This window comes from Uloborus diversus, chromosome 8 (assembly GCF_026930045.1).
Source record: "Uloborus diversus isolate 005 chromosome 8, Udiv.v.3.1, whole genome shotgun sequence".
NCBI classification, from domain to species: domain Eukaryota; kingdom Metazoa; phylum Arthropoda; class Arachnida; order Araneae; family Uloboridae; genus Uloborus; species Uloborus diversus.
The window spans coordinates 43,767,113-43,787,452 of NC_072738.1; the positions used below are offsets into that span (position 1 = coordinate 43,767,113).

Consider the following 20,340-nt stretch of genomic DNA (forward strand, 5'->3'; position numbering starts at 1 on the left):
ATGTAGGTTTATAAAATCATTTATTGGTGAATTTGAAGGTTTCTTCACGAAAACATATTGAATTAAACTTGGTCATCAATAAACTTCGTAGATTCTAAAAACCTTTCATTTTGAACAATATTAAGTCATTCCAAGTGCAAGTTCATATAAAATCAAATTACAATAAATGTTGTTCAAAAACATTGCATGCACTAATTAATTTTCATCTAGCATAATTCTAAATTTGGCTTTACATGAAATGGAACTAACAAAGTTATTTTTAAAATGTTTTGTTTTTACACATTTAATTTTGATTTGAATTCATTTAAAAAACAGGACCAGACTAAGAACAAAACAAGGCCCGACTTTTCGGAATTTTAAGATCTAAACATTTTTAACATTATAGAAGAAATTATATAAACATACACTCCTGTTTGTGAAAATTGCAACACCAAGAAGGACTTACGCGAGTGAGCTGAAAATTGCAGGAAATGTACAGTAGGGCATGATATGCAAATGATTAGAATTGCAGACCGGTAGTGCATGCGTGTGCTGAGCAGCACCCTATGAACGGCGGATCAAACTGAATATAAATAGACGGCTGTAGCAAGGCATGTATGATTATTGGTGGTTATATGCTAGAGTAAACATTAACTGAATCTTTAGTATGCCTCTTCGACAAAAAAAAGCAAAATTTGAGCAAATTTCGGAATTTGAACGGGGCAGAATTGTCCGCCTTCGTGACGCTGGATTGTCTTATCGTGCAGTAGCTGCTCGTGTGCAGCCCAATCATGCATGTTTGGAAGCAGTGGACGGACGTGGGTCGGACAGCTTGGAAATCCGGGAGTGGACCCCGAAAAGTGACATCAGCTCGTGATGACAGACACCTGGTTCGTATGGCGCTGACGGACTGCACAGCTTCTTCTAGACAATTGGCAGCACAGTGGTCAATGGCTACAAGTGTTTCATTGTGTGCTTCATCAATTCGGAGACGTCTGCTGCAGCGTGGGCTGCGCGCAAGGATTCCTTTAAAAAGGATTCCTCTAACGCAAAACCATCGCCGCCTGCGGCTACAATGGGCCAATGGGCATAGGTGCTGGCGTGCTGATTGGCAGCAGGTCATCCTTTCTGACGAATCCCACTTCAATTCGTGGCACTATGATGGCCGAATTTGTGTCAGGCGCTATGTCGGTGAACAGCACATTCCGCAGTGCATTATCGAAAGCCACAGTGGACGAACACCCGGAGTTATGGTCTGGGGTGCCATAGCATATCATGGACGATCACAATCGCTACAAATAGTGGGCAATTTCAACAATACCCAATATATAAACAACGTTTTACAGCCCCAAGCTATTCTTTTCGTGCAAGGATTGCCAGGGCTGTATTCCAGCAGGATAATGCCCGTCCACATGTCGACAGGACTGTCAAATCCTACCTTGATTTGCAGCAGGTGCAGCTTCTTCCTTGGCCTGCATATTCCCCGGATATGTCACCAATTGAACATGTGTGGGATTTCGTTGGGCGGCGCATGGTGGCCACACAAAATACTAATTTCTATCTCTTTCTATTGTTTGTTTGGTTTGAAAATGTAATCATTTATTTGTACCGTTACCATTCAAATGTGTATTGAATTTCGTTCAACTATGATGCTGCCTTCATGGTGTTGCAATTTTCCCAAACAGGAGTGTACAATAAATATTTGCATACATAATATCAATGTTAAATTTTAATATTTATAAAGGTTTAATATTGAGGAATTCAAAGATCCCAAACACAAAATAAGACAAAGTTAATAAAATACATTAATTACACAATGTAAAATAACATCATATATATTGTAATGGTTCAGGGTACACAGCTAAGTAAATACACAAAACGGATATTTATATTTCAATGGCCTAGATTCAAATAAAATAACTGAATTTGTGTGCATGATAATAGAGAGAGAGAGAGAAATAAAGTAAAGAAAAGTTTAAAACATTTGAGCCTTTTTACAACATTCAAATTTAATATAACTAAAAAGATAAATCAGGAAAAAAAATTTCAACTTCACGTATTTTGCATGTTGTATCAAACTGTTTTGAGTGATGACATGTATTTGCTAAATATTTTTAAAAAGAGCCATTTTGACTTTGTTACTGTTCGGGCAAGTGAAATTTTCGACGATATTGCTCTACTTTTGTGCCTCCTATATATTTAGTCATTAATTGTACTTCTAGGAAAGGATTTTTTTTTAAATTAGAAAACTTACCAAATATGTAATGTGCAACATTCAAGTTGCTTGCTGGTGCTCCTACCGGTAATTATATTAATAACAATGTTGAGTTTCAATCAGTGAATTAAAAAAACTGAAACACATCCCTTTTTGTAGCAATATACAGAAATAACCAGAACTTTAAAAGACTGATAGGGTGAGAATGTAAAAGTGGAAAATTGCCATAAAGCCAGTAATTGAAATTTTTATACATGCAATTGTCCAATCCCAATACTGACGACTTTCTTGGCGTAATAAACACTGCAAACCAAAAAAAATTTACAACTTCAGGATGTGATAACAGGGCCCAATACAGGCTGATTTTACTACCGTTTTTCGGTACCTTCACAAAAATCTTATTTTAAAATCGGTACTTTCACAAAAATCAAGTTATAAAAGCAGCAGCTTCACAAAACTAACTTTGAAAATCGGCACATTCTAGAAACAATATTAAAAAAAATCGAAAATTTTAGAAAAATCTGCATTTTAAAAGAGAAAACTTGTTTTTCTGTTTAAAACACAGTTTACTCATAAAATGAAACGCTAAGATGATTTATATGAACAATCGCTTAGGTAACAACTTTTTCATAGTAATAAACTCATTTTTAGCTTTTTTTTTGCTAAATTGCATTTAAACAACGTAGTATCAGTTTTGGGGGATGATAATTTCCTGAATTGTACACAGTACAAAGCCTATTGAGCTGAGATACAATGATAACTTCCCTACCTCTTATCCCCCCCCCCAAGAAAAAAACGTTAGAAATAATAGTAAACGACATTTGAACCTTTCTAACTACCATTTAAATTGCTCTAATTTTCTTAACAAAAAGTAGAATGTGCCTTTGAAAGATCCCAAACACAATGCTAATAAAAAAACTTTCACAAAAATAGATTATTGATACAGTACTTTCACAAAAATAGGTAGTGAAAAAAAAATCCTGGATTTGCCCATGGATAACAAAAAACTTAAGAATGCAAGGAAGAGAGGCCAGAGAGTAAAAAGGAAGAAATACAAAAATGTTTAGATGATATCCATAACTGCATCAAAACAGTCCCCAGAAGGTAAGATATCCAAAATTCAACAAGAAAAATAAAAGCTAAGTTACCAATTGTAAAGGTAAGATGAAATTTTCCCCATATTAATTATACTTCAAATATTTGAGGGCACAAATTGCTCTTGAAGCATAGTATTCTAGTGTCCCTCAAATTTCAGTTACAAAAAGAAGATCATTAGTCTTCATGAATTTCTTGGTCTATTAATCAGTTTGCAGTGAAGACAGCAAAACACTTGATTTGAAATGGACAATATTTAAAAAGTATTTACGTTGTATGAATAATTTGTTTTCTAAAAATACATAAAAACCCTTTTTTTTCATATAGACATCATTTTTGAAAATTTAGTTGGGGTTTATTGATAAAGAAAAAATATTTGTGGCAAAAAAACTACGTCTTTCCCAATTTTGTCTTTTTTTCCATTATGAAAAAAAAAGTTTTTTTACTAAACAAAGAAGGCAATCTTAGGACATTATATGATAGTTTCACTGCATATTTTATTGCAAACCTTAGATGCATACAGCCTTGGAGACAAAATTTGAAAATTTTTGAAGTAAGATAACTCAAAAAGCTAATTTTTTAAAAATCTAAAAATTCACTCATTTGAATCCTATTTATATTTAACAAGTGGATATACACCATATCCCATGTTTTTTCTCAGAAGATGTTTTCCGATTTTTTGAATTACAAAATTGCTGATGGTTTAGGGAGAGGGGGGGGGGGGGAATTACCTTATGACCCTCCAAAGATCCAACATGCAAATTCTTTTAAAGCTGCAGTCCAGTGAACATGACTGTCTCTACTAATTCTCACAACTCTGAATTGATATGAGTTATTTGTTGGTAGAATAGAATGACTTGTGGTAACTTGTAGGCAGAGTGGAATGGCGCAGCAGAAGTTTATTAAAGAAAGAGTTGAGTGTAAGGAGACAGCTTTACTAGTGATACTGCTGTTGCCAAATAATGTCGGAAGTTAGAATTCTAAACTTATGTGCATGATGAAGGAAGTCAAGTAAGTCAAAAACTACAACCTTGTTCAATGAGTTGATCAAGTGGTTAGGGAAAATTGAAGGATCCTCATAAGTGAATATTCTGAGAAAGAAGTGGCTGCATACATCAAAGCTTGTTCAGATTTGTCAAATGCCTCAATCACTGAAGTGATTATGTAGAGAACACTACTTTTGTATAGTTTATCAGAGGTTGAAAAAAAAAAAGCCCCCTTATTTTTAGTTTTTATTGATCAATCTTAAACATTATTTTATATTTGCTACACCAATAAAAGAAAAAGGTTTCAAAGCCATGATCTTTAAACTTTTCAACGTTAAATATAATGCCCTCAGATTTGCTTTGGATATAACAAAGCAGATTTACTTTAACAGATAGACATATAAAATTTATTTTATTCATTTTAAACTAAAAAAATGTACTATACACCAATCACATATATTTTTTCAGTATTTATTCCACTTACAGCACTACATACAATCAGAGTATACATGTTACAGTAGGAAATACTTTTATTCTGCCACTTAATAAACAGAAAAACATAATTCTGCATGTAAGAATTTTCTTCTACTGTAAAAATAAATGAAGTCTTAAAAGCCCAATGAACATTGAAAAACATACCTGTTTAGAAGGACCAAGCCAAGAACTAGTATCAACTTGGCCATCTGCCCAATTTGCATTTGCCTTTGGCTTAGCACCCCAATAGGATAATTGGTTGCTAGACTGGTCGTTCCACCCAACATTGTAAGGTCCACCTTGAAGATTCTTCATCTGGCTGTTATGCAAGTGACTTTCATCACCCCAGTTGCTTATGGTGGGAGAGTCCCGATGAGGCGGCATATCTTGCCAGCTTGAGTTGCGATTGAGAGGAGGAGGCTGTTTGTTCCAGCTCGAGTTCCCATCACCTTTGCCACCAGCCGGCAGTCGGATCATTCCAGGACCTGAGGGAGGTAATCCACCCATATTAGCAAACATATTATTTGGGCCCACCATGCTGTTGTTAGAATTCATTATAGGCTTGGAAGGGTGAGCATCTTTCCAGTGTGAAACTTTTCCTTGTCTACCAGGGTTTCCCCATGCAGCAGTTCCATCATCATAATTACCTCCAACTGCCCGCCTGTTTTGAGGAGGAGATGGTTCTTCCCACCCAGATGGCGGCATCTCTTTCTTTGGAGTAGCCATTGGTGACCAATTAGACATCTGACGATTTTTACTGGCTGTCCAAACAGAAGTCCCATTATCAGGCGATCCACTAGTAGCATCTAAATTTTGAAGAGGAACAAATTAGAATCCATTTCTTGATACTCCCTTTAAAATTTTTAGTATGATAGGAAATTTTGTTACATACTCATATAAACTTGCTAATACAGTATAACTTTGATTTAACGAAACCCGATTTCACTGGTCCAGATTTTACTGAATTGAATGTATATGCTCCTCTCGATTAAACAATAACTTTTTCCAGTCTGTTACAATTGTTAAATCGAGGTTTTACTGTATAGTTAAATAATTTCTCAATATGTGCATGCAAGGGGATGGGACTGCGAAGTTGATGGTATTACATTGAAAAACATCAACCAATAAAAAAGAAAAGGATAGAAAGAAATGCACATTTATGCTAATACAACAATTTCCCAAAGACAGGAAGATGGGCAACTGTGCTCTCCTGCCAAACCTGGGCTGGATGACATAGTTTTAAGTTTTCATTCGCCAGTTAATTTGAAGCCGAGATTTCAAGTCCTAACACACTAAATCCTTGCCTACATTTATTACTACTGATCATGTCAAGAAATACTGTTTAATCACAGTTGCACTTTTAAGCATCTAAATTGTGTATGACATACAGAGAAAACGAAATACTTTAAAAGTGAAAAAAGAATTCAGATCAATTCATTTCATTTAATATTTATCATTAAACTTTTGGTACAATTTCAACAAATGAAGCATATTAAACTAAATTTAGCCAGTAAATTCAGCTAGAATAGGCCAAGCAGAAAAAGTACAAGCTGACAAGCCAATTAATTTTATTAATAACGAAAAGAAAACTAACCTCCCCAAGATGACTGATTGCCAGAATTCCAATGTTTTTCGTTTGGCACAGAGCCACCCCACATGTTAGCAGAACTTGGGGCATTTGAGTCAGGCCAATTTGAAGAATTTGGATTTTGATTCTGCGGTACACCACTCCACATGTTTGAAGCATCATCATCACCCCAATGACCTCCAATATTAGTAGCAGGAGTGTGACCCCAAGGTGGAGCGGACGTAGTTGGAACAGGTGCCGATGACCCGGCACCCTTGGACATGCGCAAATTATTCTCCCAAATTTCAGTACCATTGTTGACAGTAGCACGCCATACAGCTGAAGGTGGTTGCTCTTTTCCCCCTTCTGGTGGTGGGCTGATTGGGACATCCCAAGATGTTTCTTGATTAACAGACTGAAAATTTAAAGAAAAAAAACCACATGTTTAAGTGCACCATTACTGAAAAAAGAATGATATGAAAAGTTTAAATTTCAAAGATATGTCAGATTCTTAATTAGTACAATCAGCTATTTTGTGAGTTTTATTTCTTGTCTTTTTGAATGGTGTTGAAATATTCAAACCTTTTAAATACATAACAAGAATTAGCTTGACTCTAAATCAAAGGCTGATTTTATACATGTGTGTATGAGATACACTTTTTAAAATTCAAGATCATAAAATGGACTTCTCACAAAAAGAGCCCATAATCACAAAAATGTCTTTTGAGAAAGGCAATAGCAAAAACACCTTCTATGAAATCATATAACACATTACATGGGGGAAAATGGAGGTTATTCCAAAAATATTTTCAAACAAGTAAGCTTAAATTTTGTACTTTAAGAATTCTTCAATTTTGCATCAACTTTAACGTTGTGTTTTTGTTTTCATATATAAACAATTTTGTTCTTTATCAATACAGTTTTAGCTTTATGGGTAGGCATGGAGCTTGATTTGCACCACAGCAGCGCAATAAGCTTTGAGTTCTCTTCATTGAGAAAATAAATAAATATTGTTTCTCACAACAATTACTGAGCCAGGCAATTTTGCTAGTCATAAACCAATCATTTTACATTATTGTTTACTTCAACTATTCTAGAAGCTCTCAAACTATGCTTATTTGATTTCAATTTCATAGCAGACACAATTCAACTATGGAGTTTTAGCCAATTGTTTTGAACTTGCATACTTTTACCAAATATTAAAAAATAAAATGACTGCAACTGGACGGCTGCCAACATTGAAATATGAAAATTAGGGAGACTTTACACAAATAAATTTAACAGTAAAAGTTTGAGTGCAAATTAGTTTTCTAAAATTAAGCTGTCAAAATTCAGACATTGAGATTAATTTTTATATTTTTGAACTCAACTTTTATTTTAAAAAAATGTTTAAAAAGAAGCATAAGTCTCATCTCATTGTGATAGTGAACATTCCTTACAATCGGTAACAATTAAGAAAGTTCAGAGAATATTTTACCCCATTTTATAGAAAATAAAAAGTTTTTAAAAGAAAGAAAATTAAATAAACATGATTTAAAAATGATTGAACAGATAAAATTTTTATACTTGTGTGTGAAAAGGTTTCATTCTTGAGATCACCATCATTTTACTGTTGGAATTTGAGTCAAAATTATAACAGAAAAATCCTTTTTTCTTCAGAAATTCTGCTGTTTTGATAAATATTTGGGAGATATTTACTTTATTAAGCAGTTTGGGAGAAGACGCAAAAATTCGAGAGTCTTCCGAGTGAATTACAAAAGTTGGTAGAAAAGCAAAAGTAACTGATTTTAACCATGATAGCTCTTTACTGTTTATATGCCAAAATGCTAAGAGATTTATTGGCAGATAAATCCTTTGTAGATCAGAAGTAGTTGACTAGTATTACATGAGTAATGATGATAGTTTTGAAATGATAGTTGCAAAATAGCTAGAAGGTGTTTCAACAAGTCAGAAGGGCGTGCTCAAAAGCCAAAATAAGACTAGATTCATCTGTCCCTCAAACCTTCTCTTAAACACTTGATACACAACACTGGCTTTTTCATTACAACAAAATAATCAGAAGTTATTTAAATTTACACTCCAAATCACCCACTCTGGCAATTTTGTGTTTTATTGCACCTTTGTGAAATATTGCATTGGGTTACCAGTTTCACAGAAAAACCCTCAAATACATATAAACAACAAACCTGTGAATTGGGGGGAAAAGATTGGCAGTAGCTGGAGTTTTCATTAACAGGGTTGTCTATACTTAGGACAAATCTAACCTGGCAGCATTGTGAAGGCTACGCAGATGCTAATTGTAGCATTATGACGCTGTCGGCTTAAGTTTGCCCTAACTATAGTGAAATAATAACTCAATATGTCATTAATTATATACTTACATTTTGACCCCATCCTTCACTGTAAGCCGCTTTAACTCTCAATTCTTTTGCTTCCTGCTCACGATCTCTAGCTGCATTTCCGCCTTCACTTTGGGTAGAAGAAGAATCTTGTGTCATAGGTGGGCAATTGTTTTGTCCACTTGCACTATTGGATGCACCAGGAGGAACTGCAGAGTTCAAACCTTTTCCAGCTGCCTGTGCCCATGAACCTTGAGGTTTTGTTGGTGATGTACCTAAAATAATGTAAAAACAATGAATCTACTTTGGACACTCAGTTTACAAACAAATATTCTCATTTAATGGAAAATCAAACTTAAAAATAGTTAAAATAAACCTCAATATCTTTGACATAACAAAATTAACAAACATAGGACTGGAGATCACTTAGAACATACAAAAATTTTGGTAATACGTAGTGAAACCTCTCCGAGCGTCCACCCCTCTGTTCCGTAAAATTTCTGCTGTTCAGAGGAGGTGGCCGCTTTAAAGGGTTTTCGTTACAGTGGCAATGTAATTTCTATAACACATGATATAAGCAAGTCTAACACATAAAATGAAGTTTGAGACCTTTCTAAAGGGGAAATAGTATAATTTTTAATTATTGTGAATATTTTTTGGAGAGAGGATACAATTTGCGACTTAAGTTGCTCCAACAGTTGTTTTCAAATTTGTTTTTAAACTCAAGTGTATATCTCTACCCAATTTATTTGCCATTGCATCTGAATTTTTGATGACTTTATCTATTATCCCCAAAATCACTTCAGTTTCAAGGTTGAGTTTGTTGATGATTGCAAAACGTATTAGTAAATTGATCGTCAAAGGCCGAATTAGTGCCTGAAAGGCATAAAAATGTTTTTGTTCAAAAAACTTTGATAATGCATATAGCGAATTGATAAGTTAATTTAAACCAATCCCAAATTTCTATTATATTTGCATAAAAATGCTTATTTTTGCTGCCTCATTGAGCAGAAGACCCTTTTCTCAGTTGGCACTGTAATTATATTAAAGCAATCAATTGCTGTTCCGTGCTGATAAGAATTCGAAATTGTACTCTATTTATTCTCTAGCAGATTTTCCATGCTCATATTGCTCAGAATTTCAATATGTTGTTCGAGATTCATAAAAATGATCTTTGGCACTGTTCAACTCAGATTACACATACACACTGACCAACTAATAAAATTAGCATGAGTGAGATTTTTACTCCAAAGCTATCTGAATTCTTTTCCAGTCAATAAGACTTGAACTGAAGGCCTTATTTGCTGTAAGCCTCCTTAAACTGATTGGCTGTAGATTAGAAACAGAAAGTGAATAAATATTCCTGAAAAATTGGGATGGACGCATTCACTCGGCAGTCGTTCAGAAAGGTTGGTTGACCGTTACGAGGAATGCCTTTAACTTTAAGTCCATGGGCTAAAAAATATTTGGCTGTTAAGAGGGGTGGCTGCTTAAGACAGGAGGCCGCTCAGAGAGGTTTCACTGTATAAAAAACTATTATAAGTCTAAGTTTTTTCGAAAAAAAAATATCTTTACCACAACTTTTGAAATAGGGCTTACTTGATAGTCATGATGAAATACTTTCAAAAAGTTAAAATACTTTTATACAACTAAAGCTATTATTTAATTACGAGTGGTACCCGCACGGCTTTGCCCGTAATAGAAAAATTAAAAGGTCTTTTGGTTCGCCTGTATATTTACAAATAATGTATGGTGAATTTTCTCGCCAATTGGCTTGTACCCATGTTACGGTTCCACGTTATGATAATTTCGTATCTCGCCAGTTGGCTTGTACCCACGTTACGGTTCCACGTTATGAAAATTTCGTAATTTACTCGTCCATCTTATGATAGTTTTGTTCTTAAAATTGGAATAGAAAAAGAACCACATCGAATTTTCGAAAAATTGCATCGAGGTGCACACCCCCATGCTACAAACTGACTTTGTGCCAAATTTCATGAAAATCGGCCGAACGGTCTAGGCGCTATGCGCGTCACAGAGATCCAAACATCCTCCGGATATTCAGACAGAGAGACTTTCAGCTTTATTATTAGTAATAATGGTACCCGCACGGCTTCGCCCGTAATAGCAAATTAAAAGGTCTTTGGTTCGCCTGTACATTTACAAATGATGTGTAGTGAATTTTCTCGCCAATTGGCTTGTGCCCACGTTACGGTTCCACGTTATGATAATTTCGTATCTCGCCAATTGGCTTGGGCCCATGTTACGGTTCCACGTTATGATAATTTCGTAATTTATTCGTCTATCTTATGATAATTTTTTTTCTTAAAATTGGAATAGAAAAAGAACAAAATCGAATTTTCGAAAAATCGCTTCGAGGTGCACACCCCCATGCTACATACTAACTTTGTGCCAAATTTCATGAAAATCGACCGAACGGTCTAGGCGCTATGCGCGTCACAGACATCCTACAGATATCCTACAGACATCCTCCGGACAGAGAGACTTTCAGCTTTATTATTAGTAAAGATTTTAAACCAAAAAAAGTTAATTTTAACACTAAGGAATAGATTTCATTTTTAAAGAAAAAAAACATACCAGCACCCGAGTCGGTCACAGGATTGTTTGTACTTGCTCTCACACCACCAGATCCCCAACCTGAGCCTTGGTTTCCATTATTGCCACCATTTACCCAGCCATTGGATCCTGTATTCATATTGCCTTCACCACCACCCAAAAGTCCCATTCGAGGTGGTGGAATGGCATGATCTTGTCTAAAGGCATTGCTGTTTCCTCCTTGCTTCGAGTCTGCAAAGTCTGTACCACCTGTAGCACCAAGAATTCCAGAAAAATTCATATCTCCATCTACTACCATATTTTCTATTTAAAAAAAGGAAGAATATCTAAAGATAGCAAACAAATATAAAATAAAAAGCGAGATGCATATTGTACTACTACTACTACTGTACTAAGCGGCACTTTGGCTAAATAGCAGAATAAGTTGTCATTTACCAACTGTATTTAAAAAAAAAGAACTAGTGATATAAATAAGTAACATTTTGCTCTTATTGGAATACCAACATAGATGAATCTAGAGAATATCTTTTTTTTTTTTTAATTGAAATTTTAAAATTTAACTAAATGTGCTTTAAAGATTTTCAGCAAAAAACTGTACAATAGTAAAATTTTCAAAATATATGTGGAAAAAGTGATAATTAATCAAGATGAAATTTCAACTCATTTATCAATCCATTGCAGTTATTTCTAATATCAGAATTTTGTGAGTAGTCAATGATTTCATTAGCAGTAAGGAATTTTGAATAACATAAGTTCATATTCTAACTTGAGGTGGTACTCTTTGAAGAATATGAATTATTTCATGGCATGCTAATCTATCTCTGTTACATACATAATACTGATACCATGGACACCTTGAGGCATCCCTCACCTCCTCTTATGGCAATGGCACCACAGGTGTCATGACACACCAGTACACCTCCTCTATCAAATTAAAATTAATAATATATATATATTTTTTAAGTAATGAAATTGGTTTTAAAGGTTTTTCTCCTACAGCATACCACACAAAAAGGTAAGCTTAGGTTTAGTTTCTAAAAAGCTCTATTAATATAATGGTAGAAAAGATAAATGCATGACCAGGGCCGGATTTAGGGGAGGGCAGGCGGGGGCTACTGCCCTGGGGCCTAAACAACAAAGAGGCCCTCAAAATAAAATTTTTACAAAATATCCCAACTTTCACCCGGGTTGAAATATATCGGATATTTTCGAAAATATGATCTTTTCAAACCCTGATTAGGGACCTCTACTCCTTAATTGCCTCGGGGCCTCCACACTTCCAAATCCGGCCCTGTGCATGACTTAAATTTTACTTTTAATTCCTTTTACATGGAGAGTTTTTTTTTAACTTACATACACAATCTAGTCAAATTTCATGATTTGAGCAGTAGTAAATGATTGCATACTATAAATTTGCATCTGAAATCTGAATACTTGCGGCCAACTTAACTGAATTTCTTTTTGCTATTACCAGGCATTATTGGCAAGCTACCAGCTGCTTAATTAATTTCCATAAGTGGGAAGCATATTTGAAAATTGATGTTTTATTTAATATCTCCAGCAATTGAAGTTGTACAAATATGAGGATTGGGGTATTCATGACCCTCTTAAATTTCAAATACAGTGAAATACCTTTAACACGAAAATGCTTAACATGAAAAATCGGTTAACACGAAATGATATCGCGGTCCGGACAGTGTACATAGCAATTTAATACATTTCTTTTCTTTTAACAAGAAACAAAATTTGCTTAACACGAAATTTTTTTTACATTTTCGATCTTCAGTGGCCAGTTTGCTACAAGTCACTGAAGAGTTTTTTCATGAAACAGTTTTGGAACATTCACAGCCGCTTTTTGACCACGCTTTTGTCCCATTTCAAAAGGGATCTTTCACTCCCTCTCTAATGAATAGAATCCTTATCTTCTACACAGAAAGAAATGTCAAGAGTTCGGGGATAAGAAATTCCCATGCATTTTAACACGCATTTAGTACTGTTATTTTCTTTGTTAGGTTGGTTGTTGAAAGTTGAATTTCGCATAATTTTGGCGAAGATCTAAACTCTGTGGTTCTTGTCTGAACTCTGTTTTCATGTTTTACGGGCACAATGGCCGAGAAACGGAAGCAAACAGCAATTTCTTTAAAAATGAAGATGGATTTAATTAATGCAGTGGATGAAAAACGCAGGAGTAAAACAGAAATTTGCAAAGAGTTTGGCATAGCCAATTCTACTCTATCAACAATAATAAAAAACAGGGATCAAATTTCGGCAATGTTTGATAGCAGTATGTTTGAGCCGGAGAGAAAACGGATGAGGACTGCAAAACACAAAGATTTGGAAAAAGCTTTGCTGATTTGGTTCTGTTGGATATATTTAGATGTTATAGAGTTAATAGCCTACAGCTAAGCTGAAAATTAGGCAACTCATTTCCAACTGAATTTTGAGGGAGTGGTCTGCCCGAAGAAAATAAAACATGAATCACTTTTTAACATTGAAAACATTTATTTAACATGTATTATAAAAATAGTTACATTACAATAGTTTAGTCCGCAAAAAATATTAAATTATGCTAGGTCAAAAGATCTTACAGTAAGTCCATGTTGAGTCAAGACGAATATGCAGATGTCAAAAGTTCTGTCGGCTTTTCACAGTGAATTCCGCACAGGCAGAAGGACGGCATCGCAATTCCTCACAATTGCACACAGGTCAGTTCATACCTCAGGCGTCAAATTCACCATATCCAGGAAAACATTGTAGATGGACTCACTCCTTTCCTTAGCATTGAAGACCAAACAACCCACTTAAGTTGGACTATAACTTTTCATTTTTATGAACATCATAACAGCACACGCTTCCAAACTGGGGGCATCAATGACGAATCATTCAGAAAAAATCCGACCTCCCCTAAGAGGCCAGTAGCAAAAACTTTATGAGGACATGGACGAACACATACACAAACAACACAAAACGAGAAGACGAGTGAGAGAGAGGAGATCAAGCTATGGTCGGTCCGAGTATTTATTGCCAGATCCGACCGTGCTCGTAACAATGTGACGTTACCTCATTTGCATCTTGCAAGAACAGCTCAACTCCGGAAAAACACAGCTTGCAGGTTGCACAATTCTTATCTAATTCGACATTCAGCACCCAACACCTCAACAGGTTATCTTATGTGATTGACATGTGCTTTGTCGGAAGTTTACCGACTTCTGCCAAATAACGGCAACCAATCATAGCGTGCCACAAATTTTTCCGAACACTTCCGATTCAAACTCAAACATTTGAGTGTCAGTGGCAGGTGGATGGGATTTCCCGTGCAAGGTTTTTCCTGGAGTGGCAAAAGGTAAGTTAACAAATTTTTTTTTTTTTTTAAACAATATTGGTGAAATCCTTCAAGAAACAAAAATAAAGGCATTTAGCCCAACAGGTTCAAGCAAGCTAGGTCACAGAATGCTCCGATATCAGGTCCTTTGTTGTTGGGAAAGGCCGATGAAATGGCGAAAGGAATGCAAATTGAGTTCTCCGCAAATCCAGGCTGGTTGGAGCGCTTTAAGAAAAGGAACGACATTGTTCTGAAAAACGTTTGCGGGGAAGCAAACAATGTTTTACCCACTATGACCGACGAATGGTTGCAATCCACCTCCATAATTCAAGACTACGACCCGAAATATATCTTCAACGCCGACGAAACTAGGTTATTTTATAGATGCTTACCCAACAAAACTTTAGCATTTAAAGGACAGTCATGTTCTGGAAGGAAAATTTCTAAAGATAGAATTACGGTATTGGTTGGCTGTAATTCAGATGGTTCTGAAAAATTACCGTTATTTATAATAGGGAAGAGTTTAAAACTCCGGTGTTTTGAGAATGTAAGGACTTTGCCAGTTGAATACACGGCCAATAAAAAGCGTGGATGGTGGCCACCTTATTCAATGACTGGATTATCAAGTTGGATAAACGATTTTTACGAGAAAAGCGAAAAGTTGCACCTATCATCGATAACTGCCCAGCACACTCTGATAATACCGAATTAAAAGCTATTAAGCTTATATTTTTGCCACCAAACACCACAAGTGTTTTACAACCATGTGATCAAGGTATCATACAGTACCTGAAATTCAATTATCGAATGCAACTGCTTCGAAAATATTTAGTCGCAATCGAAGCAAAAGAAGATTTTTCCATTAATTTATTGGATGCATTGCATATGTTGCGCTCAGCATGGAACTTAGTGAAGCCAACGACAATAGAAAATTGTTTTCACCATGCGGGGTTCTCCAAACCAGCTCATTCTTCTGTACCTCAAGAATCAACCGAGATTGAGACTGAGCCAACATGTGTTGATTTTTTGGGAAAGTCTCAACATTGCTTGGTTGTCCAGCGCTATCATTTAATGAATATGTTGCAATGGATAATGATGTGTGTACAGCACCTGTTTTGACAGACAGAGAAATTTTAGAAATTGTGCAGAATCCAAATGATTCATCTAATCTAGGTTCCGACGACGAATCTGACAGAGCCAACGACCCAGTTCCTGTTCCTTCTTCTTCAGAAATGCAGAAAATGATAAAAAGTATGCGCAGTTATTTAGATGTGCACTCAAATGGAGAGATGGCTAAGGCAATGGATGATATCGAGCAGTTTGTGGAGAATATGGCGCTGAAAAAGGCAATTCAAAAAAAGATAACCGACATGTTCCCCAAAACACAATAATTTTTTACTTGCATTTTGTTCCAATGGACGTCACCTACTAGTTGTTTGAATGGAATTCGAAATAAAATTTAATTGCATCGAAAATATTCATAAGTATTGCTTTTTTATAAGAAATCTTTTAACACGAAAAAATATTTTGGTCCCCTCAGTTTCGTGTTAAACGTATTCCACTGTACTTCGATACATGGTTCGAACCTCATTTTGCTACCATTTTTGAGGAGTTTAAGCAATATACACACATTTAGATACAGTCAGATTTTAATGTATAGGATCTTACCTGAATTTGAGCTTCCAGGCAAGTCTGAGGAACTATTTGGCCGGCTTCCTCCCCAAGAAGTCACTGTGCTAGTTGGACCTTGGCTTCCATTCCAATTGGATGGCTGAGTCACTAACGAGCTTTCTCCACCACCTAAGAGGCCCAATCTTGGTACATGCATGGAACGTGGATTACCTGAAAAATTATTGCTGCTGTTACTCTTCTCTTCTGAATAGTTGTCGGTTCCTCCAGTTGCACCCAATAAACCGGAAAATGAAGCTCCATCATTATCAATGGTCATGCTCTCCTCCTTGTTTGACGAGTTTTCACGATTCCCATGAATACTTCTTCCCATCATTGATTTATTTTCTGGAATGTTCCAATTGTTGGAAGTAGAATTTGAAGATGCATTTAAACTTTGCCAGCCACTGTATGGAGATTCTCCATTGTTGTCATTTTCACAACCATAACTTCCTTGACTCTTTGATTTATCATTAGAATTAAACTGAGCACCATAAGAGGAATTCTGGCTTAAGCTTCTATTTGAATCACTGTGAGGTCCATTGTTACGATATGATCCACTGCTGTTAACAAAATTATTTGCTCCATGACTAGATGCAGTGTCATTGTTATTGTACCTCGAAGTGGAATCCATTTTATGCAAATTAGTTTGCATATTGTTGTACTTATAAATGATTATATTGGAAACCTGACCTGTTCAAACAGGCTTCTATAAGTAATACTCTGAAATGAGCTGATTTGGCCCTGATAAGCTGATTAGAAAAAATTCCCTGAAGTCACCACTGAAAGATGAAGATTGTGCACTTTGACTATTACTGCTTGTTTTAGAGTTGATTTTCATGAGACTACTAAAACAAAGCATGGAAGAACCGAAGAGGCGACTTGTTGCTCTTCCTTTGGCGACTATATATCATGCTCGTACTGGCTCGAAGGAAAATAAATTGCATTGACAGAATGCGTTGCAGCACCCAGCACACCACAGAAATTTGAGCTAATTATCACAGATTGAGAATGGGAGTTTAGGGTACTAACAAACACCTGTCTTGGCATTTAGAGTTACATATCTCTATTTAGAATATATTTTGGACTTGTAATAAGACTCAACATTTTCTTTCACTTCAACTGCATGTTCATAAACTAGAAAAATAAAAAAATGTACAAATTAAAATATGATCACCAACAGAGTAAGACAAATAATAAATTATCCATGTTGCTTACAAACATTATTTATAGTTTGGTTCAGTTTTCACACTTCAGTCCTAATTTCTTCTGTATGTTTTTATCACTTATTTACAACAAAGAAAATGGGCAGAAAAAAACCTTATTATGGTAAGTTTAATATTCTAAAGTATTATTTTTAATGAAATATCTGATGCGTCACTCTCGGGACAAAAAAGACTTTTCCGTGGAATAGCCCTCATTCTCATTTGTATGACTGTATGAGTTAAAATTATTCATTTTACTCTTCAAATTCAAAAATTTAATTTGTTGTTTAAAAAAAAATTATCTCCCACACACATTATTTTCTCACTTGACAGTGCAGAAAAATAAAGCATTAAATTAACTTTAATAGCTGATACAACTTTGGATCCTCAATTTTACAATCCCAAAATCTGAAAGGCCCAAAACTGATATTTTTCCGCGAACATTTCCCCCATTTTTCCCCCTCTTTTCTTAATGCTTAAAATTGTTAACAATCGTCTATTATTTGTTGAAAACAGAGTATTTACAGCTTCATTTTGCGTTTAACAATGCAACATGTCATACGGAATTTTTCATGTTTTGTGGAAATTGTGCAGCAATCTTTTAGCATCCGCTTTTGGATTATGATATTTCATTTTATTTACTCATTAGTATGCACTTCAAAGATTATTGAGCAAAAATACACAGTAATTTTCGGTATAAATATGATTTATTCATTGTATTTATCAGAATATCATAAAATGCATAGTAACGAAAGCAACATTTGTGAACCTCTGAACAGCCAAAATTTTACGGAACGGTGGGGTGGTTGTCCACAGAGGTTTCTTTGTTAACTCAGGTTTGAGAGCAGCCAAGTCAAATGATACATTTTCTGAATCCCACTCAGCCCCATTCTCAAATAATTACTACTCCTTAAACTTTCAGATTTTCAAAAAATTACCTTCAAAATCCTTCTGTTGGATACCAAGGAAGTGGTAGTACTCTCACTAGGCAGGGCTAATTATTAAATTAACAAAGAATTTTTTTTTTTTTTTTTTGTTTCATGACTAAATACCTGCCATGAATAGTTGATACTCCATTGTTTTATAGCCCCCATCTGAGTTAGACATTTCAAAATACATTTAGTAACAGTGCAAAAGTATTAAAGGCAGAATAATTCTTACAAGGATTTGCAAGGCTGTAATATGCTGGTTGAGGCTTTAGTGAAATCAAACAGACATCACTTATAACTTTATCACGATCAACTTATTTAGCATAAAGCTGCCTTTGCTCATCATACTGGAACTTTTAAAATTGCACTTTTTCCCCCTTAGATGCCTGAAAGAAAAAGAAAAATATTATATTTTGCAATCTTGTAGTTAATTATCGAAAAAGAATGATGTACCTTTATAAATAGGTATACTAAGTATGCATATTTATACTCCCTGTATAGTATTATATAAAAATACATTTCCCCTTATGATTGGGAAAGGGTTTTTTTATTTGAGAGGAGAGGGAAGTCAGGGGCGTAGCTAAGGGGGGGGGGGGGGTTGGGGGACAACCCCCCCCCCGAAATGTTAGTCTCAAAAAGAGAGAGAGAGAGAGAGAGAGAAAGAAGAGAGAAGAGAAAGAAAAAAAAAGGAAGAAAAAGAAAAAAAAATCAAAACTACTTTTTTCTGAGTAACAAAGGTCAAAAATTCACTTCGCTAACTCCCCTCCCCCCAATGCCATTGAAAATCTGCTCCATGTGTGACCCTCAAGCATAAGCCCTCTGCTGTGACAATTTTTTGATAATTGAGTGAAATTTGACACTTTGCTTTACAAATGAGATTGATTTGTTAAATCCACGTATATGCAGCCTTTTTTGTCATAGATTCTGCAAATTGTTAAATATGTTTAATTTTATGAGCCGCGGAGTGGGAATATTGCACACAGTCGAATCTGTATAATTCAAATTTCACATTAAAGAAAACAATCGAGATAAAGAGGTTTTGAGATACGGGGGCTTTAAGAAAATTTTTATAGAAATTTGAAATATGATAGTGAAAATTTGAAATCGATACTAAAGACAATATGGGCTTTTGATTACAATCCCTCTTTATTAGTTTTGCTAGGTATTTATTCTATTACTAGTGGTACCTGCACAGCTTTGCCCGTAATAGAAAAATTAAAAGGTCTTTTGGTTCGCCTGTATATTTAGAAATAATGTATGGTGAATTTTCTCGCAATTGGCTTGTGCCCAGGTTACGGTTCCACGTTATGATAATTTTGTAATTTACTCGTCCATCTTATGATTTTTTTGTTCTTAAAATTGGAATAGAAAAAGAACCACATCGAATTTTCGAAAAATCGCTTCGAGGTGCACACCCCCATGCTACAAACTAACTTTGTGCAAACTTTCATGAAAATCGGCCGAACGGTCTAGGCGCTCTGCGCGTCACAGAAATCCAGACATCCTAGAGACATCCTTCGGACAGAGATACTTTCAGCTTTATTATTAGTAAAGATTACATTATTAAGTGCTTTATTGTGAGTTTAAGGAATCATTTTGACAGTAAAAGAAACTTTAAGCATATCTTTTTCAAGAAAAAGTATTGTATTGCTTGAAAGCCATTCATCAGATATTTGATTTCCCCCTGATTTGGATAGACTGGTTTCGACAAGACGTTGCTAGAAAATTTCACTTTAAATTAAACGGAGGGAAAAGAAAAAAAAAGTTGAATTTTCCATAACATTAAAAGAAAAAAAAATCTTATTTTTTGTTTTGTTTGACACACAAGTATCGGAATTGGGGAACCCCATTCCAAAGTATGTAAGATTCACCTCCCTCTTATTTTTTTAATACTAAAAAATTTGCATATATATATATATATATATATATATATATATATATATTGTAACGGATTCGGTGCGACTTCCACTTTCTTGAAATGAAG

General features: G+C 35.1%; 1 protein-coding gene across 1 annotated transcript in view; it reads right to left on the reverse strand.

The window, feature by feature from the left end:
- Positions 1-16,400, reverse strand: part of LOC129228335 (protein Gawky-like) — a 39,822-nt gene extending 23,422 nt beyond the window's left edge. Inside the window, 5 exon segments of the mRNA XM_054863014.1 lie at positions 4,915-5,555; positions 6,344-6,731; positions 8,698-8,930; positions 11,254-11,535; positions 16,223-16,400. Of these exon segments, the coding sequence (XP_054718989.1) occupies positions 4,915-5,555; positions 6,344-6,731; positions 8,698-8,930; positions 11,254-11,535; positions 16,223-16,382 (1,704 nt within the window). The 5' untranslated portion in view covers positions 16,383-16,400.
- Between the last annotated feature and the right edge of the window lie 3,940 nt (positions 16,401-20,340).